Raw genomic sequence first — 24,203 nt, forward strand, 5'->3', positions numbered from 1 at the left:
CAGCCAGGTATCATTCTCCTTCCACATATTAGTCCCTGATCTTGGGAAGGGGAAATAGTGTGTATAAATTGATATATACACATATATACAACACATATACATAAGCAATATTTTGATCGACTAGCACAGGACAAGCTGTTAAAAGGTTAGATGTTTGCAAATTTTAAACGTGAATAATGTACAGAACATATTTATAGTTTCACCTTGCTGAGTCAGGCTTAAGGCATGACAGATTGAGCTGAATAAAAAATGAACTTGATTTTTGGAATAGTACTCCAGGAACCTTGAAATAAATGTTTCAGTGAAATACTAATTGCTTTCTCAGCACTGTGATGAGAAAATATTAATTTTCACTTTCCTCTGAGAAGTAAATTCAGGAATCAGTATTTTTTTCTATATCACGGTTTAAATAGAAAACAGAAAACAAACTAAAATAATGACCAGTGATCTTCTATCCAGAGTAGAAGCTGTTTCAAGAGCAAAATGGAAGGAAAAAACTTCCCTCTCCCTGAATATAAATGTAGATTTAGTAAACTGTCAATTTACCTCCCAGTGTTTACTTTCTCATGTGCTAAAAAGGTCTAAATTATAATGGTCAGTCTTCTGACTCAGAGCTTTAGAATAGCCAGCTGCTAAGTTGTATTTTATAAGGAAAAATGCTGCTTCAAAGCCTGGGCGTGCTGGGATGGCAGTTTTCTAGCGTGAGGTTTATACTTGTTATAGCCATGTAACTGATTTTGCACCATTATTCACATTATACACCTCAATAGTTTTAATACTCATATTTAATGCAATTATTCAATCAAAGTAAATAATTTAGATACCATTACCTGAAAACAGACACGGCATTTAGAATGTCTTATTGGTTTTCCATATGGCTATATAACCTCTCCTGCCCCAATTCAGCATGCTATCCTCATACAACCCTCTGCTTTACTCAGCCACTGAACAGAACTCACTTCTTGACCTTGCACAGAGAAGCCCTTAGTGGCTGAACATCTGGATCAGCCTCAGAGAAAAAACCTCAAGTTGCTACCCCTGTTGAAAGAAAGCCCAGCAGCAACAAGCATGTCATGTTCTCCCATTATTGAACAGGAAATTGCACACAAGCACCTTTGTTACTCAATAGAAAACCTCACAGTGGCTGCAGGGCCAGTTTTTCTAGCAATTTTTAGAAGGGATTTTGTCCAAATATATCCATTTGATGTTTGGAAGTGTGTTCCAGCATATAGACAGCAGCTGTTCTGCCCAGTACTGAAATTAGCGGGTCTGCATAACTGGGGATTTTAAGGACAGACTGTACCTGACACACCAGAAGCACTGCTCCATGCTCCTGCATCACATACTCCCACCAGGTTAGAAAATATTTTGGCATCAGTTTGTGCCTGCAAAAACTTGGGGGGTTGGCCTGACCAAAACCCAGGAGTTATCCAGGGGGCACAAGGGTCCTGCTGGGGCTTCTGCTCCCTTTGGATCTGCTTGCAGAGCTCCACAACACATCAGGCCCTTTCAGGAAGGCAATAAATAAATAAAACAAATTAACAAATAACAAACCCAAATCAAAACTTCCTCTTGAACTTAGAGTGGGGTATTTATTAACTGAAATAGTCAAAGAAATTATTGTATTAGTGTTTTTGCTGAAAATCTTAAAGGATGGTAGCAGGTCAGAGAGCACAAAGGTGAAGAGCAGCTGGAGGTAATAACTTCTCTCCTGATCTCCTGAGGTTCCTCAGCTGCTTATGTTCCTACTCCTTTAGTTCCACAAGTGGAACCAAAACGTGAATGCCTGCTCAAAGCTCAATGTTTAATCCCTTCAGCCATGTAGCTCCTAGCACAAACTGAAAATCCCATCAGTGTGGGGAGTGATTATTTCACCACCTCAAAGCCTCACACAGCCACTCTTAGTTCTTGCTTATCAGAAAAAACAGAAGCCTCCCTTGTCATGCTGACATTGTGGGATTTCCCTGGGATCCAAAGGTCAGGTAATGACATGACCAGAGAAACTTTGCAGCCAAAACCCCTGTAGAGTAAAAGTAGGATTTTAAAAAATCTAAACACTGGCTTAACTGCATTCAAAATGCAATGAGCTGCAAAACTGTGTTTAATTTCAGAGCACTGTTTAATATGAGTGTAAGAAAGACCACTTTTGAAAACTCAACTCAATATTTTCCCTGCTCTATTTTAAGCATCTGAGGAACAAATTAAAGTGGGCTAATATTTTCTATGTGAAAGGTTTATACCAGGACATCCACTGGCCTTCCTCTGAGTTCAATAATACACCTACACAGTATTAATTAATAAATATGGATGACTCATACATTTTAGAAGTTCAATGGACCAGTGTAAATCCACAATCATCTGTTAATGTAATTCTTCACCATGAGAGCCTATGAAAGGAGCTGTGAAAAACCTGAGCTAACAAGCTGTGAGATTCGAATGGGGTAGCTTAAATCTTTCACATAATTTATGACTGATTTTATTGACTTTGGATTTCTGTCAGGTGTATCTGTGTAATAAAATGTATTTTATTGGTTTGATTTGGGGTAAAGTCACAGTGCATCATTTTAATATTTTCAGTTCTGCTGAGAAAAACATCAAAGACCCTGCCTAGTCCCCCCAAACCCTCCTACCGTTTAAATTAAAAGCTCCCAAAAAACAAACAAAAAAACAAAACCAAAAACCAATAACAGGAACAAAAACTCACAAAAATCCCACATAACAAAAGAAAGGTGACATCTGTCATGTTTTCTATATGTGTTTTACTGTTTAACCTTTGGGTTTGTAGCTGAGCATTCTATTATAGGGTAGAGGGCCAGCACTGCAGATGGGTGCACAAAACACAGAGATTTTTCTTGCAGCATTGTTCATGAAGGAGCAATTTAAGAAATCTCATTTTTCTTCCTTTTTTATTTTTTTGCACTCATAAAGAGGGAACAATGTTGAAAGTAGCAAGGCCTTGCACAGGTGCTCCAGTCAGGCAAACACACATTTCCCTTTCTCACAAGAGGCCAAAGTAATATCCTTCTGCAGGAAGAAAGAGTGGCCCCTAAACAGACCAGCACAGGCTGCAGCCAGGGACCATTCCTGCAGCCAGGGACCATTCCTGCCCTGCTCTGGTTTCCTGCTCCACATCCCAATACAGAATAGAGGGGGTCCCTCACAAGTGCTTGTGGTCATTTGTTGGCAGCAGCTGTGCCTGCCAAAAGCCAGCCAGGTCTCAAAGGACATTTAGCATTGCTTGCCAGGGTAGGATGACAGCCTGAAACTGTACAAGTTTACAAAGAGCTATTCCTTCAATAAAGCCTTGACAACACCCTCAATCACAGGTGCTTTAAAAGGTCTGAGCAGTGAATTTGTGAAGGTAAAATGAGGCACAGGTATCACACAGGTTTCCCAAATCAGCAGAAGGCACACACTGCCTTCCACAGTCCCAGCCACCTGAACAGCACAAGACAAACTTGGAGGACCCCTAAACTCTAAGAAGTTGATCTCATTTCAGCATTTCAGGTCACTGGCATTGAGAAGAAAAGCTGCAGAAACTGCTGGAAGTATCCTGCCTTGCCAGCCTGCTGGCCTGGCTCTTTTCACATATACTGCTCTGTCTTTGTTTCTGTGTGTGGCGGGTGTTTCACTTGTCTGAATGAATTATCTGGACAAACATTCAGGTTCAGGTACAGTGCATTCTGCATGAACATTTAATAAGTAGGGAAATAGGCAGGGAATATTTCAGGCTAAAATATTTGGGGGTAATGTGAAGTGGGATTAAGCAAAGGCTGCAGGAGCTGACTCGCACCATGCTTAGCATTACAAGATAGGCATCTTAATCAGAACATCCAGGGCATTTTTCAACACAATATCAATTCATTCTGCTTTTTTCCTACAAACCATTTTTATTCAGTCACGCTGCTTGAGAACAAATCACTCCCTAGCAATTTCTCAGCCTATTTCAATCAGATTTCAAAGAGGAATGGAGGCTTTAGAGATAACGTTTTTTCTGTTTATTTCTTTAAATTGGCCATAGGAAGAAGTGAGAAATCCTGTAAGTGCCTCTGCTAAGGAAAAAAGGTTGGAGAGAACCCTCATATCTGATTAAACATAACAGGATCCACATGAGAGTAAGACTTTATAGGCCTTCAAGTGGGGGAAAAAGCTTTCATCACATCTCATACTGTGATACTCATCATTGTGAAAATCATAAGGCCTTATGTCTTACAGAAACTGCTAAGTTTCCTTGGTTCTGGTACTCAGCAAGTACTATGTTTGAAGGTGACTTTGTCTTGTTACACCAAGGTTAAACTGTGGTTTGAATTCCGGGTAATAGAAGCTTATCAGCAGCCATAGAGTCAACCTCCCCATTTCTGTTATTTTCAATTTGTCTCATCTAAATGTCTCAGGAGAAGCCACATGGAAAGCCTTTGATACAGCCTTACAAGCAGAAATCACTGCAACTAAAAAGTCCTTGTAGTATTTCACTAAAGTTAGAATTCCCCACAAAATAAAAGGTATAAACTAAAATAGGAAAGCAACACCAATGAATGTGTGGCCATATCCATCACACACTGTTTGGTTTTTTGAAGCTTTGATATCCAAACTGTGCCACAGAGCATCCTTACCTATCACTTTTCATCTGAAACAGAGGATTTTTGCAGCTCTAAAAGCTTTGCGGTCCTCTTACAACTACAAATAAATGCAAGGGTGATTCTTCTGACTCTTTCTGAATGGTAAAGACTGCAACTGGGGCTTTTGCATCATCTTTGAATTTTCAGAAGGTGAGGAAGGCACAGTGAAGAGAAAATAAGCTGGTGGATAGTGTGTTAGCCGTCATAAAGGAAAGGATGGAATTTTTTGGTGCTGTTTCTTCTTGTAAGGTTGATGGATATGGTGGAGATGTGATGAGTGAGGAGGAGGCTTCAGGAGTGGAACAACTACCTGAGCTGAGGTGAGCTTAGATCAGATCCATTAGAGCAAAAAGGTAAAATCTTTTCCCTGTCTCCCATCTTTCCCTTGACCTCCTAATTCTCTCTATCCCATGCTTCTCATTTCACCTAAGCAGATACATCATACATTCTTGTGGTGCAAATATGTAATATATTCTTATCTCAAGATGTGGGCATTTACAGAAAGTAACACAGCTGAATTTCTCCTGAATTTGAATTTACAAAGCCAAAGAGAACCTGACTAGAGTGTAGAGATCAAGCTCCAGTGTAAAATAACATCCAAACAATATCCTCCATCTCCAAAGATTTTCACTGCTGACACATGTATGTACTGTTAAAAAAGTTGATCACATCTACTTTATGCTTTTAAAACATAAAATTCTTTTGCTATATTATTAGTCAGCCTTAATGTGTAACTTTTCTTATAAATTTAAATGTATTGAAAATTTGAATGTATTAAAAAACTTACCCATATAGGGTTTTGTGCCAGCCATAGAAGAAGCTTTTTCTGAGCCTTTCACTATGGTTGCTACGTTAAAGTCAGTGATGTGAACATGGCCTGCAATTACACAAAGTAAAAACAGAAGTTAAAATAGCACATCATACAAATATTCCTCACTTAATCTAACATTTCAGTGATAATGGAAAGAAACACAATTGGAAAGATACGTAACATTAATAGAAACTTAATATTAGATGTTACTCTTAACTAGAAAAATCAGAAGCACAGCGACAGAACACTCCTCTTGCGTGGTTGTACCCATTACCTCTCTGCACTCCTGAACCGTTTTTGTTGATCGCCCCTGAATCTTCTCATGCCATGACCAAAGCTGAGTAGGCCCACAAGAACCTCATGAAGTTTAGCAAGTCCAAGTGTGAGGTACTGCACCTGGATGGGGGCAATCTCAGGCATGAGCACAGGCTGGGAGAAAACTCACTGAGAGCAGCCGTGAGGGGAGGAACTTGGGGGTTCTTATGGATGAGGAGCTGGACATGCCACAGCAGTGTGCGTTCGCAGCCCATAGGGATGACCCTGAACTGGCTGCACCAAAAGGGGCACAGCCAGCAGGCTGAGGGAGGTGATTCCTCTCTGCTCTGCCCTTGTGGGACCCCATCCGCAGTGTGGTGAGACCTGGCACACATGCCCAGGGAGGCTGTGGATGGGCCATCCCAGGCAGTGCTCAAGGCCGGGTTGGATGGGGCTCTGAGCCCCCCAGCCTGGTCTAATGGAAAGTGTTCCTGCCCACAGCAGCAGGGTTGGAACAAGATAATCTCGAAGGTCCCTTCCAACCATAACCATTCTGTTATTCTGTGATTTTTCTCTGTTTTCTCAGAACAGTAACATGCAGAAGTAGAATGTGAAGCTGTGTGTGAAATTTGCCTCACCTCCAACTACAGTGACACCTCATATCTCAGGTACTTGTGACACTGTCTACAACTGCATCCACTCACTACAGGTTACCATCAGCCTGACTTCTTCTGAGTCTTTTCAGGGCATAGAGGGAGGGGTGAAGGAAAATGGTATTTTTATCACACAATAACTATAAATTAGAACCACAGTAGATGTATATGTAACAGGAGCAGATCCCAAATGATCACTCGTTTTACAGCAGGTAGCAAGATGAACAATAAATGACAGAAGTCAGCCTGAGAATGTGCTGCCTGACCAGCCAGACAGATGATTAAAAATGTACTAATGAGGCTGAATGGCCCAAACCTTCTATTACTTTTTTCCTGGGATAGTTTATGATAAGAAGAGGTTCAATTGCTCCACCACTGTGAAGTAACAGTTGTTAAACCTGGTTTGCTATAGGCACATAAACTGAATAGAAATTCAGCTTGAGAATATGTAGAGTTTTAATTTGACAAGTCTTCTGTTAGGTTTTGCATCTTTGCTCAAGGACTAGTGTTGTGGAGTGATGCAGATACTATCCTCTGTGATTACATCTAGCAATGCCAGAGAGGACAGGGGTATAGGTACTCCCTCCCTCATCTTATCTCTGCACTCAGATCAGGATTAATATGTCATATGTTGAACTAGACTCCTGAGTGACAAATTTGTGTGGGCTTTTTTTATCAAGGTCTCAGTCTTGTTCAACCCACAGAATTGATCAGGGCTTGGGCATGATGCAGTTTTTAAGCAAGGGAGGTTTTTAATCATGTTTGCTGCCAAAGATGAAAAGAGTGTAATAAATGGCTGATGTATTTTACCCTGGTGCCTGATGGAGGAAGAGCAATCTCAACAAAATTTCATGCTGCTCCAACAATCTAACCTAGATCCTGCTCAAAGTCCACAGGAAATGTATCAGCCAACTTCTGATTGTGCAGCTATGCATGTGTGAACTGAAATTCTCAGAGGACCCTAATTTGAACAGATCTGAGCTGAATTTGAAGGGGGAAAGGAAGAAGGTACTCCCTACTGCTAAACTTAAAGCTGTTTCTCCAAATCGGAGACACAGTAGACATTTTCAATTAAATAGTTTGCCTGCTTTTCTGCAATATTTTTCAAAAAAACCTGCCTACATTTTATTGACACTTTTTTCCTAAGATGCCCAGGCCAGGAAGTCCTCTATACATGGCAGAGAAAAATTGTGACCCAATGAAAGCCATCCCTTTATAAGAAGTGGGAAGTGTTAGGCTACCATAACAAGAATTAGTGCTCACAGCCCAGCTTGACATAACAATTCCAAGGTGGTATTCCTACTCCCTGGTGACTGGAGTGTAGCATATTTGCAGTTTATTTCTGCCATCATAAAACGCTGTAGAAGAAGGCTTCTTGAAAATGATAACTGAAAAACATAAAGCCACCTCATGGCAGTAGTTTAAAACAATTCTAGGTACACTGTAGAATGAAATGTTGCAAGGATCTTGGTAGCCTAATACTTTCTCTTTTTTTACAGATTATAAATATAAAAATAAATAAACATATATATAAAGTTCTGCCACTTAAATGACAGCATTGTAAGTGATGGTCCATCAGAGTGCCAGTATGACTACCATTGCAAAATATTTGTTGCATCACATTCATTCAGACTGATCCAAATAGGTGATTTGCAATGAAAATTGCCTTTCCTGCAGAGCATAGTTTCCTCTCACTTTTATTAGATTTCTTTTCATTTAACAAAACCAAAATAGCACCCATGTAATGTTGTATACACTGTAGGGTTTTTTGTTAAAAATGCCTTTCTGGAAGGTAAGGGATTGTGAAGGTAGGTTCTGCATAACTCCTGTGCATCCTGCTGTCTGTACAGCAACAGGCAGCTCCTATTCATGAGGTTTACTGTTTAAAAGTTTAAACTATTCCACAATTTACTGCTGGAAAAGCTGCCCCTTGGCTTTTCCCCATCACTGAGCTTCTCCACAACCCTCAGACTGTCTGCAGGCTGCCTTTGCATGGTGCCTGGGCTGCTAATTGGTGCTGGAGTGAAAGGTGTTCTGCAGACAGGGGAGGTGCCTGGTGGGAGCTGGGGGCATGGAGAGGAGCTTTGTGTGGGACAGGGGCAGAGCAGGAGTGAACCCCATGTGCCTGTGGTCAGTGAAGGAGGGATGGAGGGGTGTTGAGGTGGAGCTTTGCCTGCCTGTCCACACCACTGCATGATTTCAACTCTTGTAAGCCTAAGGACTTGGGGAGTTTGGTCTTAGGGTGGTTTTTTTATTATTATTTGTTTTTCATTTTGGTTTGGTTTGGGATTTTTAAGTTTTTCATTCCTGGTGTGAATATTTCAAGAGACAATTAGCCTCCAGTTCTCTATAGGAATCCTTCTATTCAGCCTCTAAGACAAGTTTTTACTGCAACTCTTGCACACAGGAAAAACGAAGGTTGCTCTTGCTACAGTGGTTATTCTGGGATTCTACCTGCTTCATACTGTTTGCAAAATTTCTGTTCAGAGAACATTTTCCCATCTGAGCTTCCCACCTTGCAGTTAGTCTCCCTTTCTGGGTATGATTTTGAACAGCTAAATATCCAAACCAAGTCTGTATCTTGGTATAATGTTGAGAACTTAGCAGAATGTTAGTATCTCTTGGATTTAGCTCTTTTGAACCGTGAAGCAGAGCAGTGCACAACAGATTCAGGTGACCTAATTAAACTCAAGTTAGTTCAGGGAAAGAGCTCATTGCTTAATCCTTGGAGCTGCATGACCCCATGTATAATAAGATGATGGTAGATAGAAGGGAACAAAAAGCAAATTTTCTCACTCCTTTGACTCTCTGCAGAGTGGCTTTTTCAAACCATCCAAGACTGCAGATTTCACATACACCAACACATGTATTTGAAGAAGAAAGTATCTCAGTGGAAATTGTTTCAAATTTACATTCTTTCAGTCAGCTTCCAGTTAAGGCTTTAACTACCCACAGAACAGTGTATGACTCTGGAAAGCTTTATGCAATGTGACTTTTATGTCTCGCTTTTCAACATGGCCTGAAATTGCAGTATCTGAGGTAAACAGCAAATGATCTGTGTTTGGGTTTAATTTTTGAGCAAATCATAATGACAATTACAACAAGTCTTGAAAGTTGGCTCGGGCTAGCTGACTAACATTCAGCAGAGGAAAATGTACATGTCTTCAAACCTCATTGAATTTGGTCTGAAACCAAAGGGGTGAATGTGATGTCAGAGAGAAGAAATATTATACTGGAGTTTATGCCACCAACTCAGCAGCACCAGAGCTGATTTTAAATCTCAGAACAGTAACATTTTGAAGTACAGTCAAATCTGATTTGCTTTCAGAAAGTCAAAGTCTATGAAGAATTAAAAAAAAACTCTCTGGGTTCGTCTGTACTGTGTATGAGAGCCTAAGCTTGTACCCACCTGAAGCTGGCACGACTCGTCAGTCTGACACTTATCATTAGGGAGGTTGGTAGAAACTGCATGGCTGTAGATGGGTTCAGCAAAGCTGAGCACTTCAAAAAGTTAGGCTGTTGAATGGCCATGTAGGCATGTAAAATTTTCAGATACACTTTCAAAATCTAGACAGCTTCAGGTGGATGAATTATGCTGGAACCTTATGTCTTATTAATCATCACTGGAGGATTAAATAAGATAGAGTCCCTGCAAATTGTCTCATGGACATCAGCATACAGGAAAAATATTGCCTGTTCTGGTATTCAGAAATTAATATTGAGATTACAGTAATTTATTTTTGGGAAGGTTTTCCATCCTTTCTTTTGGTTTTAATGCCAAGATTGCTCACTGTCAAAAAGTCAGTTTGTTTGCCACTGCTTGTTTTTCTGCATTTAAGAAATTCTATATCCCTTTGATATCGAAGTTAATAGATCATGCAAACTTTTAAAGATATCTTTAATTTCTTTAATATTTAGGAAAAAAATGCAACATGGACCAGATTTAATAGATTCCAGATCTAAGTGCTGTCACTTCAGTTATTTTGTTCTAAACCATTAAAATGAAAGGAATAGAAGAAGAAGGAATAGAAGCAGGAATAGAATTCTCATTGAGAGAATTCTAAAATGCTTTTCTCTGTACAATACAATTGCAGTAGCTCTCCTGAAACACTAGGTAGTCCCTTCAGCTGTCACTGGAATAATTCTGTTTCAGATAGATGTTTGCAGAACAGAGAACTATAACTAAATTTAGAGATTAGTGGTAGTCATAAGAGGAAGAGCTTTCTGGGAAAGCTGAGAAAGAAACATTTAAAAAAGGAGCTTTATTGATTGAATTAATTTCCTTAGAGTGTCTGATTCTGGTTCAGAGAACCCTGAAATTGTCCCTACTTCCTATCCTCAGAGATGGAATGTGTATTCTCTCCAGGAGACCATGTAATCATCCTCTGATAGGGGCTGAACACTATTTTTAATGGCTGATTATCCCATTCTCATGTACCACTATGCTTTTCAGGATCATCAAACATTTATTTCCACTGATGTATTAGAACATGTGACCAGCAGTGCTGAGATGTGGCTTTGCTGAAAAGCATATGGAAACATTTAGACTTCTTCTGCCAGAATGATTTTGAATATATTGTGTATGTTTTTGTGTGGTTGTTGTTTTTCTCTAATTTGTAAATTAGATTGATCACTTTTAAGAAAAATCCTGTGTTTTCATTACTTCTCTGTTCCTGAGGTATGTTCCCTAAGCCATAGAGATAAATTACAGTGAAAGTAGTTTTACTGAGCACGAATATCTATAAAATGTATTCTTGGTTTATGTTGTGAAAGTTAGCCAATTTAATTGCTTGAAGATATAAGGTCATGTGAATGGTAAAACACTAAATCTTGACTTCAGACAGAATAGGTTTCTTCAGGGAGGCCAAAGAAATCAATCACTGAGACAAAGTCTCAGTCAGAAATGTTGTGCATATCCAATTACATGATATTTTGTGTAAGCATAATTACCTTGATGAAATGTAAGAAAGACCTAGGGGTAAAGTCAAGCGTGTGAGAAACTGCTGTGCCATCTTAGAGTCCAGAGGCTAAAATAAAGTTCCTTCCTGTACACCTGGTTAGGCTCATACTGGGTGAATTTGTTATGCTTTCTCTGCAGCCAAATATATTTATGGTGCATATATTCAGCACATTTTTCCATTAAGTGAAATCTGAGGATTTGGTTAAAATCATGTTACTATGTTGCAGGTCAATCCGATCTGTTAGGGACTTCAAGAATAGCTTTCTTCCTGCACGAGAACTTCACTTCTGTAAGGTAAGCCTGAGGTAATTACCATGGGAACAGACACTCCTACTGATACCACCACATTTAGTGAGTTGAAGCACGTGGACCCTTTACAGGCTTCAGAAAATTCCTTCCCCCAACCACATGACAGGTCTTTGAGCCTGTTTGACCCCATGAACTGATAACTTCCGCTGACCAAGATTTGTGTGCTTGTCTGGAGAAGTCTGCTGTCTCACTTGTCTGTTGTCAGTGGTTCCTCAGACAGGGCATCAATTGACAATGAACGCATTAGTGACACCAAGCATGGTTTCATCAGCACTTTATTATTCCCCAGTACAACCTTTTATACCCTGTTTCCCACACCTGTGTGCCCTTTTACTCTTTTTTGGTTGGTCAATACACATCAGCATTCCGTGCTTCTTTTTCTTCGATGCTGCTCACCTGTCTTATACAGCTGCACCCATAAGGGATGAGGCTCAGCCACAGCCCTATTCCCTATGTCCCATAATCTGTTCTCCTACGCATGTCTGCAGGTGTGCTATGAGTATTCTGATGCTTTGCAGAAAAGAGACCATCCCTACTGAAATTTCCAAGCTGCCTACAGATAACTTTGTTGCTGAATAGTTTATAATCACAAAAATACCCTTCCTTTTGCATTGTAGTGCTCACTCTGGTGTAGGTTCTTCTTTGTGATGCTTGAGCCTCCATAGGAGAGCTCTCACAAGAGGCTGGTTTTGTGCACTAATTGACATTGATGAGGGGCAAGGAGAGATAAAGGTGACTGTACTTCGAAAGCTGTCAGTCAGAGATTTAACATACTCATTTTGGGTTGTTGTTGACATCTTTAATTCAGCAGGACTTAAGGGGAAGATATTTCTATTTCATGCTTGTTTGCTGATACTAGAGTCTTGGGAACATTAACACTTTTGGGTCTGAAGCATTAAATTACTGAAGTCCTAGATGGTCTAAAACTCCAATAGTAATTAGCTTTATTAGCTTCCACGTTCCCAGGAACAAACCTCATCTATGCAGAATATTACCTCTAATCAACTTTAACTTGTACACCCAACAGCTCTGCAATGGACTTTGAAACATAATGCCATCATTAGCATAATTTCAATATTACAGTTTCTCAGAGATTATCTGCTTTTAATCAATTTTGGAAGTAAACAAAGAACAAGACTTTCCCACAGTAGCAAGCGCACTTCTCCTTTTTCCTATTAGGCTTTTTCCTCTATGTGTTTCTTTTCTAACTGATACAATTTTAATGTCCCCTTTACTTATATTTCTCATGTTTTCCCTATAAACAGTTGCAAGAAGATACATGGCATTTTAGCTAAATCCTTCTTGGAGAGAGTATTGTTTAAAATTTAATTTGAAAGAAAGAAGCTGCTTTTCTTTCATACCATGTCTTTTATCTGTAAGAATATGTAATTGTTAGTAAAAGTTCAAAGCTGTTAATTGTTGTCTACTCCTTTTAATGCTATTTAAGCCATAACTACATGTAGGGACACAAACTTTTCAGTTAAATTTCCAAAATCCCTATCTAGATTTTAGAAAGTTTATTTTAGATATCTACATGAGAAATAGTTTGCTATGTGGAATTTCTTGGCCCTTCAGAAGTTCTAAAAAAGAAAATAAAGTGCTTGGTGCTGTTCTATTGGTAGGCATCTAAAAAGGGGTTATGGTGATTCACAGAATCCTGTTAATAAAATACTAACTCCTTTTTATCAAGTGTCCCTGCTGATCTCAATTCATATTAAATTCCTTTGTATTCAGACCTGGAGAATTTGTGATGTGCATATTTCTTTAGCAATAGGAGGGAAAAATACAAAATCCACAAGTTGTTTGTTCTCAGGGACCTTTCTGAGAAAGCCCAAATTTAGGCAGGAATTCAGCATCGGAGGTGGATTTGCAAAGCATGTCATGAGCATGTCACTGAGATCTCAGGAATTAGAGATTCTGAGAGAAAGCAATACTCACCATGTTCATCCAGTAGTATGTTGTCAGGTTTGATGTCCCTGGAAAATAAAGAAAGGAAAACATTACATTTTGTACCCAAAGGAAATCTGCAATTTTAAAGTTTTCCCCATTTGGGTATGAAGACTAAGTCACTTAAATCGTTATAAACCAAATGAAAACCATATAATACATAAAGGCATATGATTTTTATCTACATATTTTTACTGCCCAGAGAAAATATGCATATTAAAGAGGCTCTCTGGGTTTCCATTTATTGTGGTTTTATTTTCATATGGTTAGCATTGAAATGGGTCTGTTTTTCAAGATAATGTGCTTTATTCTTTATATATTCTTTATAGCAGAAGTAAAAAATGAGAAGGCAGATTTGAATCTAGAAGGTGCCTGATTGCTTCAGGGACTCCACACTTGACAGAAATAATTTAATTGGAAACATAGGTGGGTTACCCTGTCTGCCAGCCCCGATAATCTGCCATGCATGATCACTCACATACAGCAGAGTCCTGTGATCTGTCTTGTGCTAATTGAGTATGTCCAGCAGCTCTGCTTTCACTCCCAATTCCTTACTTTGGCTGTCTGTAACCAAGTGCCGTTCTGGGGAAAGGAGCAGGGAAAAGGGAAGGTGGAGATTATGACAGGCTGAAGCATCAGCTCAACTCTGTCATTCTTGGCCCAGAAGAACAATGTTGCCCTAGAGAGCTGCACTTTCAGGATTATATTCTGCTGGTGTAAATTCATGCTGCTGTGAGGAGGGATGGAAACAACTTTTGCCCAGCACTTCCAGGCATTCTCACTCTCTTTCTTGGTCCAGAATTACTCCCATTGGTGCAGACCTAGTCTGGGAAAATTGATCTCTTCGTTTTGCTGGCTGGGTCGTTCCCTGGTTTGGCTCACCCTGCAGCTGGTGATGTGGTAGTGTTGTGTGGCACTGCCTTGTCACTGGCAGCTTGCACTTCATGGAGTTAGGAAAATGTTTGTTCTTGGTGAAGCATTGCCAGAGTGGCAGAGGCATCTGACTTACCTTGAGCAGCAGTTTTGGCCCCTAGGCTGAATTTTCCACTAATCTCAAAAGACAAGGAACCATAAACTGGCAAAATAAGATCTTGAATTTCTGCAAACGAACTGCAAACACTCCCACCTCTGTAATCTCTTTTAGATAAGAGATGGCTTGATTATTTCAATTTAAACATTTCCTAGGAAAGCTTTTTCACAATGTGCCGATAAACAGAATAATCAAAAAAGTGAAGTGTTGCAAAAGGAAAATGTGTGACACCAGAAATTTTTTTTTTCTAAATTTAGAGAAGGACTTCTAAAGTAAACATTATGCAGGAATAAGATAGAAAGAGTAATTATAATGTGTTTATTGCTTCCATGATATGACCTCAGTCATCACCTAAATTTCATATATTTATTGACCGAAGAAACCTACACTTTCCTTAGCATTCTGGATTCCCCACATTCTAGCACTTGCTGAATCCTGTGAAATTATGAAGTATTCTAAGATTATTTTATAATTTGCATAGTGGCAGCTGAGGAAACACAAGATAAATAAGAAATCAGTTTGAATAATTCTCTGCACACTTGGAAATATTGTAGAATGCGCATTGTATATACGCATATATATAATATGTATATATATATCATTACTAAATATGCTTGTGTAAGGAACAGGGTCTCATTATGAATAACTCTCTGGAATGAAAATTTAAAGTTATACCAATATTTCAATGTGAAATACTGTCTTCAGCACAACTTACAGGCTACCTATAACTGTCTGATTCAGCAGTAGTTCTAGTTATTTGTGTAATAAAAGGAACATCTGTCCTAGAGCCTATTTCTTCCAGACTCTGAGTTCTGTCTTTCCTGCCCCCGTAATCACTTGGCATATCATTTATCATATCAATCTTTCCTACCCTGATTTAATATGGATGAAGTTGTGAGACCAACTTTTGGAATAAATGTATTTGTTTATATTATGAAACATGGTTGTGTTTTGTTTGGATTAGGAATTTTGTGTTTTTTGAATCTGGTTGAATTAGCATAGGAGATTCTATGCAATTCTAAATTTAATGTTATATCTAATCTCTCAACTGATGAGACAGTTTTCGGAAGAGCTACTGCTCCAATGGTTTCTACATTTGCTAGTGACAATATGGTATTTGGTTTCTGATAACTGTTTTGTGATAAGAGTTGGAATTGTGATTTCCTGTTGAATAGTCTTTGTGGTTGATTTATGACTTGAAAATACAACAATAACTTTCCACGGAAGTAAGAAAATAATAGCCTTGACAGTTGAATTAAATATTTTAAACTTTATCTTCACAAGTTTTAACAGGCATAAAGTGACTCTGCACTTCTTACATGGGTAAAAATATTGGTCATACACAGTACATTTAGGTTTTTCTGTGGTTTCCAAAAATCACTGATATGTTCAATAGCATACCAAACTCTTCCTCAGTTTAAGAAAATTAAGAGTTAGAATGATACACTCATTAGCACTTCACCAAGAATAAAAACGGTCAAAAGGAGAAGTTATTCTTTACGAGCTACTCCATGTGTATAACAATACAGCACCCAGGGATTGCTCATTGAAAGACAGTGCCTTTTCTATCTTTTTAAAATAGAAGATCAGTTCAAACAATTTGTGTATCTGCTATGGTATTGCATCATTAAACAGACTATACATTTTTGTAGTCACTAGAAAAGACATTGACATATCCATTTGACAACTGTTTGTATCATCAAATACATTCTTCATTCAGTTTGTGTCTGTAATGTTCAGAAAGTTGACTGGTAAAATTAGATCTGTGCTTATCTTTCCATGACTAATTCAGGCAGTGGCTGATACTTGATACAGATGTGCACAAACCAAAAAGCCTTTCCCACCTAAGGCATGTTCCCACTGTTGGCTTTGCCCATTTTGCTCGGAGGCAGGATGTAGCTGGGGGCAAGCAGCACAGGGTGTATGGCCTTGCACACAGCAGTGCAATCCCTCAGCTCTGAGGCAATCCGATGGACTCATAACCCTGCCTCAGACCTCAGGCAGGCTATTTTAAACTGCTTTACAACAAGTGAAAGTCGTGTGCTATCTTAAGGCAGAAGGTAAACAAGTTGATTAAGTGAGACCCTGCTGTTTTGGGGTCACACGCCTGGAGACCAGTGAGATGCACGGATTCACATGGCAGGTGAGGATGACAAGCACAGGGTCACCGTGCAGAGTGTGCCCTCCAGCACCTCTCTGCTCTGTGATTGTCCCCAGTTTACAGCCTGCACTAAAAGCTCTGCTGTCCAGAGGTAGCTTGTTGAAAGCTCTAAAGACTGCAGAGAAGCAAGGGCACTGCTCTGCCCTTGCACTGACCATGGCAGCCAGGTGCAGGGCACAGAACGTTCATGGGGTCAAGGGGAACACTTGGCAGGCCCAGGTACATTGCAAGTTACTGGATGTATTTGGAACCGAGGGCTTCTGGAGACTGCTATATTTAGTTCTTCTTGATAAATGCTCTAATTAAATCCACTAAACCACTGTTTTAGTGAATTTAAAAGATAAATCCCCTTCAGTTAATCACTTTAAATTCAAACATACTATGTAAGTAAAAGATTGCACATCAATTTTTCTGAAAAAAATCCCATTAGCAAGATGTTTAAACAGCAGGGTGTGAAATGCAGCACCTTAACTTCAGTGTTTTCCTGTTATACACATCCCTAGGTAAGAGAATTAATTGAAACACTAATTTTAAAATCCAAGTACTTTGACCCAGCTCATAGGACAAATTGAAGGATTTTGCAAGGATCACACTCACCATGGTTTGGGTTCAGACATCCCCGGTCTTCTCTCTGACCATTCATCAACAATGACCAGCAGAGTTATGGAAGCATCCTTGATACTGATTTCACAAATACAACTTTGTCAGCCTGTACCAGGACTACTCCAACTGTTTTTGTATGCAGAAATATCAGAGTCACATAGAATAGAGAAACCTTCAAAGTCTTTTTCTCAGTGACAGGACAAGGCATAACTAACATAAAAACTGCTCAAGAAACTCAAAGGTGCGAACAATTGAGAAAGAAAAAAAGAAAAATCCCACAATTTAATTGCCACTTCTTGATATTGCCTGTGAAACCATTTCTCGATTCCGTCAATTGCCTTAGCTACAAATATCAAAATAAAGCTGCCTGAAGGATGAAAGTTGAGTAAGAAGATACTGCATGTAATTTCCAAGTAGGAAAGAACAATTAATAATCTACTTGTATCTTCTGTAATATCTAGGCTGTGTGTGCATCTCATGTGCTTGAAGATTTTTTCTCTGCATGGAGCAAAACCACGCACGTGGCTCAATTCATGTTCACTGCATATGTCAGTCAGAGTGTTCTCCCTGGAAAGGCTCACAATGGTTATAAAGGACTTAGGTTCAAGGATCTGCAGTTTTAATTACCTTTTCCATCAGTTTCTTTCTGATGTTATTAAGTGAAGTAGGAACAGGTTTCTAAATCAAGATGTGAAGAAGTCATGCAGTGTTCATCCTTATTGGTTTTCAAGACCTGACTGGATAAATCACAAATAACCGGCTCTGATCTGAAGGCTGACCCTGCTTTGGGAAGATTATTATACTGGAGGCCTCTGGAGGTTCCTCCCACCCTGAATTAGTCTGAGTCTATGAAAAATAATGTATCCAAGTTCAAAGACTGTCTTACTTCCCTTCTTTTTGACTACAAGAAAGTTCATGAAAGATTGAAGAAACCAGTGAGAGAGCTGTATATGTGGAATTTAGTGAGTCTTTGATATAGTCCATAGCAGTTATGTCAGCTAGTGAGAGCTTTCACTTCTTAAATTCTATCATGGGACTTGAATGTTAATTAAGAAAATGGTAGGAATAAATAGCCAATCTTCGTCTTAAAATGAGGTTAAAATTGAAATGTCCTGCAGTTCAGCACTGGAGAGCTGTAACACAATATTTATTAGCTATGTAAGTGGTAAAAGAAGGATTATATCATCTGAAGAGGACTCTGAGAAATCTAAGTAGGAATGACCAAATCTAGATGACTGTGTTGCCAGTGTCAGATGAAATGACAGGAATTATATATATATATATATATATATATATATATATATCAAAAGGGGAGAATCTGAATTGCTCACCTGGATTAATGATCATAAATAACTTTCCAGAGGTCACACTGCTGTGTCCCTTATTAGATTAAATAATCATTAAAAAAAGACTGAAAAACATGTGATGATGCCACTTGCTCTAAAGCTTGAAATTCAGTACAATCTCAAAAAAGTTTTCATATGATATGATCAACCAGGATTTCATGAATTTTTGTCTCTGTTTTTACTGACTGGACTTGAAACATCCATCTGCAAAAGAAACTAGTATCTCTGGTAAGTTTAACCACAAATTGCCCAGAGAAAAAAATTGATGGCTGCTTCATAGGCTACCACTTCATATTGATAGCAATTAATTTTAATTAGGTTAAAAAAATTATTGAAAAAAGGTGGTATACAGTAATTGAAAATAAAGTAGGTATTTTCAGTTATATAATTTCTTAGGATCTGTAAGAAAACAGTCAAAAAAGAAAAGACCTAAGGCTAAACAAAACAATTCCTTGTGAATAAAGAACAAATAGGTCAGATTGCTTAGCAAACAGCAGAGACCTGTAAGATGTGATGAGACAAATAATGATAACTATTTGGCTGAAAAAACTCCTCTATTTGCTTTTGGAACATGAATGTGGATTCATATTCCATAAAACCAACGTAAGCTAAACAAACAGCATTTTATTTATTCAACAGAGAATTAAACTCAAGTTGATTATTACAAGACATAATTTCATAAAAATGCTTCTGAGTCTTAAGCAAAGATTTAGCCATTGATGTGAATAACAGAACTCCCAGCTAGAGTTACTCCAGCTAAGATTAATCTAATTGATTAAAGAAAGCACTTCTACAGCAAATAGAGACACTGTCTACCCTTCACCTTTTTGAAACACATCCACAGTAATACCAAACACAAGATCGATGCTTTTCTTTAAACCTGAGTAATGAAAAACTATCACATTCCATCTGTTTTAGTCTGCCATTCAATTTTGCAGCAAACTTATACACACCACAGACTTTGTTTCTGCCATGTTTAATTTTGTGGGTGTTTTGCTTTTGCCTACATTTTCTCATTTTATCAAAATATTTCAAATGTTTCCAACACATAGACTGCTGTTCTTTGCCAGTCCAAATAGCTTTTTAATATTATCAGTATATTAAGTATTTCCACTTAAAATAGCTCTGTATAGGTCAGAATTTACAGCTGTTATAACCCCTAACCCTTTATTTAGTGTCAGCAAAAACTCAAAGTATATTATTTCAGATTTATGTCTGATATGTTTCATTCTTTGCCTTGCTGGCTCAGACCAGGATCTAATATATTATCACATTTCCATTCTCTTGAGCTTCTAAACACTGACATTACCATATATGAGCATTCCAGTTGATAGCAGTTATGCCAGGATGACTTATAAGGGAGTATTTCCACTTTTTCATGATGATTGATTTCCTCAAAATGAGGTCCACTGAGGCTTCAACTTTTCATTGACCAAAGGCAAGTTAAAGAGAAAACAGTTCTGTGCATACTGATGAAATGAAGCCTTAGATTTTTAAAAGTAGGTTCTGCCTGATTTTTTTTTTTTTGACTAGAGAGAAGACACATACTCACTTTCATTCAAAGGACAGAATTTAGCATATAAAAGACAGGTGTGAGATGCAATAAGGGAGTTCAGACAGAATATTAAAAAAAACTTCCACCATGAATACAGAGAGAGGAACAGGATTCCCAGAGCTTTTGTATGGTCACCATACCTGCAGTTTTTCAAAACAAGACTGCATAAATCCCTGGGAAGACTGGTCTGGTGTTATATTTGATCGTGGTTTAATCAGAAGTTTGGACTGGAGACCTCATGAGGTTCCTTCTCACCTGAATTTTGCCTATGATGATTTATGTTTAGACAAGTTCTACCGGGAGGCAAGAAGCCTTTCTCCACCCATCAAGTCAGAGCAGAAGTTAAATAACTTCCTATAAATGACAGCCAGCATTGCAGCCCATGGCCAGCCTCCTCAGGGCAGTGGTGATTCCTAGAGCCCATGGACAACAAAACTCCATGGGTCACAAGATATGTCTGTCTCAGTCTGAGTGTAATCACCCCAAATTTACATGTGAATCACTGAGAATTCGTGGGCTGTCAGTGAAGGCAGTGAAGTCTTTGCAGAAGCTAAGGGTATTTTTCTCAAAGATAGTTTCAACACATCCACCGAGAAATTAAATTAGATGGATTTTGCATTTTCATAAGGATGCAAAATAAGCAGGATTCAGCAAAGGCCCTTGAGGTCAGTAGAAGGATTACACTGGCATCAGTCAGTGTTGTTTCCACTCTGATAAAGGTTTTTTAGTACATTTTTCTCTTTTGTGCTAACAATCCAACTGTTGTGTAGGATAAATCTTAAAATATTGAGGTAAAGGTTTTTCTTAATCATGCCATTTGTGTCTAATGATAATATTTTTCCCTATATAGAAATAGGCATTAGGATTGATACTAGGTGTATAGCAATTCTCAACAACCACAAAAAGGGCAAAGAGTTGGGAAATATAAGATTCAGCTATAGATTATTTGAGCTCACATGAGACGTCACTGGATCAGAGCACTGAAGTGAACTATATAATATATGATGAAGGGTTTTCTCCTGGTTATGGAAAGAAACGTAAACAAATTCTGATTTTCACAGAGAGGGACCTCATTTCCTTCCTGTTTGTTATTACACTCACAAATAATACAAACGTCCAAGGCATGCAGTTCATAAAAGAAGTGACTGCATACATATTGAGGTTTTCTTTAGCTGAATTTATTGATGCTTTGGAAAAAGGAGAAGTCAATATATATTAACTACTGTACAGCCAAGAGATTAATTTTTCCAAACATGTTTTGGTTCTGTAAGGGTGGCGCAGAAATGAAGCATCTTCCAGAGCTGAACTATGCAGGGCATTACCAGGAGGACTTGACCAAGAAATAGCCTTAATGAAGTGTGATGCACCTTTTCTTCCTTTCATCCACACCTTATCACTCATTTATTTTTTTTATTCTTCTGTTCCTGACCAACATGCTTCCTAGTTTCCAGAACTGTTCAATGGTATTTAAAAAAGATCACAATTAGAATCTCAGAGTTCTTTACTGTTATTTACTATTAGATGGATGGGAATGAAAGACTTTGACAGCTCTAGACCTCTGACTGCCTGTTCACATACTAGATCTCACTTAGATCTCAGCAGTAGTTGCTGCCACTTACTGTACTTTCATAAAAAGATCTTCAGAGCTTTCTCTTCCTGCTCAAATGAATGTTAGGACATTATATGACCCTGTGCATCACTGTAATTTTAAAATGTAAGCAATTCAGTAAAACTGAAAGTAAGATGAGAACATGTGGTATTAGATTTTTCTCTTTTTCTCTGTAATTCCCACCTCTGGGATTTAATGCAGAAACAAAAAAATCCATAACTACTTCCAACTACTTCCCTACGAACATTTAAAGAATATCTGGACACCTGGCTCCAGGCTTGGGACTGTAGTGCCATTTACATAGAAACAAGTTACTGCCATGCCGAGTTGTGCAGTGCCTGGAGCTCCTTTCTAAAATAGTTTGGTACTATTTTTTACCAGGTGTCCATGACAATGCTGGATTTTCTTAATACTTGTACTAGCTAGTTTTATATAGCTCTGAAGATAAAGCTGTCAAAGAAGATATCAAAACTTGTTTATTTACAAATGTCTTGACTGGAACAAGCTTGTTATTTTCCAGTTTTATCCCCATCTGGAAATACACAAATAGGAAAACATCTTCAATTCTTTCCTTGCAGCGATAGGTGGCAGTAATGATATCTACATTTGTCTGGATGGCCAGTGGGCTTTGGAAACGCTGTATTTGCCAGTTTTAGCTTGGATGAATAGTTACCCCAGGTTGAAAAATATTACCTTTTAAAAATAAAGGAATCCTATAGCTAACCTTTCAAATTTCTGGGTATATACAGCCAGATAATAGTCTTCTTTGGCTACATTCAACTTCTGAATTTGCACAGATGTCAAATAAAAATAAAAATATTAAACACAAAATATTTTGTTATATTGTTCTTATTGAATAACCAAAATTGCCTTACCACAGAGGTAATTATGTACTGCAATAGCAAGAAAAATAGGCTAATATTATTAAATGTTATAAAAGCCAGAAAGATTTGCCCAAAGGAGTCTGAATCTGTACTTTGTCTCCTCTGTGGTGCATTGTATGATATCTCAGAGAATGGGATTGGAAAGTACCACTGCAGCCTTATAAATTGAACTTTTATGTAACAAAGCCCAGGCTACATCATCCAGGATTTGTCTTTCTGACACAATGGTTCTTTTTCAAGTAAACATTTACAAGCACATACAACTTGCAGGAAATCTAATGGTTAGTTTTCATTTTGCCTGGAGGACTTAAAAGTAATGACAAATGTGACATTTCTTTTGCTAGAACTGTTTTCTAGAGTTAACATTACACAGGTACAGGTCTTGGAAGTCCACACAGAGCTGAAGGGAACCTGGGACAACTGTCAACCCTGATAATGCCAAACATCACTTCATTTCAAAGAAAAAGCTTCAGCCAAATGCTTTTTCAGATCACGCGGAAGAGTCATGCAAAATCACCACAGAGCAGTAATTTTTGATAATCTCACAGTCATGACTCTAATTTTGCTGTGATGTAGAGTCAAGTATTACTGAGACATTCTGTGTGTACAGGTACAAGGGTGAAACTACTCCATGTGAATCAGCTTTCAAGAGCAAGTGACACCTCCAATAACCGTGGGAAGGGCACGACTCATTAGGCATTTACTGGACCATGGCGTTTGGAAAGAATTATCTGGTACAGTGGGAAGGTGTATGCATTGCAATGGTGATGCTCCCTTCCATCACCCTGTGTAGAGAGCTTCTGATTAGAAATAAGGGAGAATGTACTTGGTGTGTACTCTGCCAGCAGTTGCAAGACTATCACTCTCCTTCCACTAGAAGGCATAGGCCCTCTTCCAATTTTCACAGGCAAAAATCCATGCATGAAACTAAATCAGAGAAGAAATTGATGACATTTGCCCTCTGCCTAAAGACAAATCAGGAGAGCATTGTTACTGATAAGCACATTTGGCTTCATCTGTTGTAAAACACCAGCATTGTAAGTGTGGTATTTCATAATGACTGAAATTCATATAGCTGCTCCTTTGTTTTTCTCTGCATGAAATACGGAATGGATCCATTCAGATGTATTTCATCCCGACGAGTTTGCTCCGCTTATTAGGCAAATTCAAAAAGAAAATTAACAAAATTCCAAGCACACAGGTGTGCTTGACAACCACTCTTCATAGTGTGCAATTACTGTGTAACATCCATCCTAATGTTTACCTTAAACCCTCTACCAACTTCTATACCTAAAAGTTCACACAACACCTGCTAGAACAACAGTATCCACAATAATATTATTACATTATTTAACACCTGTTTCCTTCTTCCACACCATAGTCCAACCAATTACAGTCAACATGGCTGGCAAATAAAGTGTGGTTCAGCATGGCAGTCTTCATGTGCAGGGCAAGGAAAGA

The 24,203-nt window shown here is 38.5% G+C and overlaps 1 protein-coding gene across 2 annotated transcripts in view; it reads right to left on the bottom strand.

Annotated features, from left to right (window-relative positions):
• Positions 1-24,203, bottom strand: part of STK32B (serine/threonine kinase 32B) — a 156,678-nt gene that overhangs the window by 34,068 nt on the left and 98,407 nt on the right. Inside the window, exons 5-6 of one of the 2 annotated variants that reach the window (XM_062493372.1) lie at positions 13,546-13,583; positions 5,407-5,496 (exon numbers count right to left, since the gene is read on the bottom strand). In XM_062493372.1, coding sequence (XP_062349356.1) covers positions 5,407-5,496; positions 13,546-13,583 — 128 coding nt within the window. The remainder of the gene's footprint in view (positions 1-5,406; positions 5,497-13,545; positions 13,584-24,203) is intronic. The other variant, XM_062493373.1, reaches the window with a different exon arrangement.

The sequence above is a fragment of the Cinclus cinclus genome, chromosome 5 (genome assembly GCF_963662255.1).
Source record: "Cinclus cinclus chromosome 5, bCinCin1.1, whole genome shotgun sequence".
NCBI classification, from domain to species: Eukaryota; Metazoa; Chordata; class Aves; order Passeriformes; family Cinclidae; genus Cinclus; species Cinclus cinclus.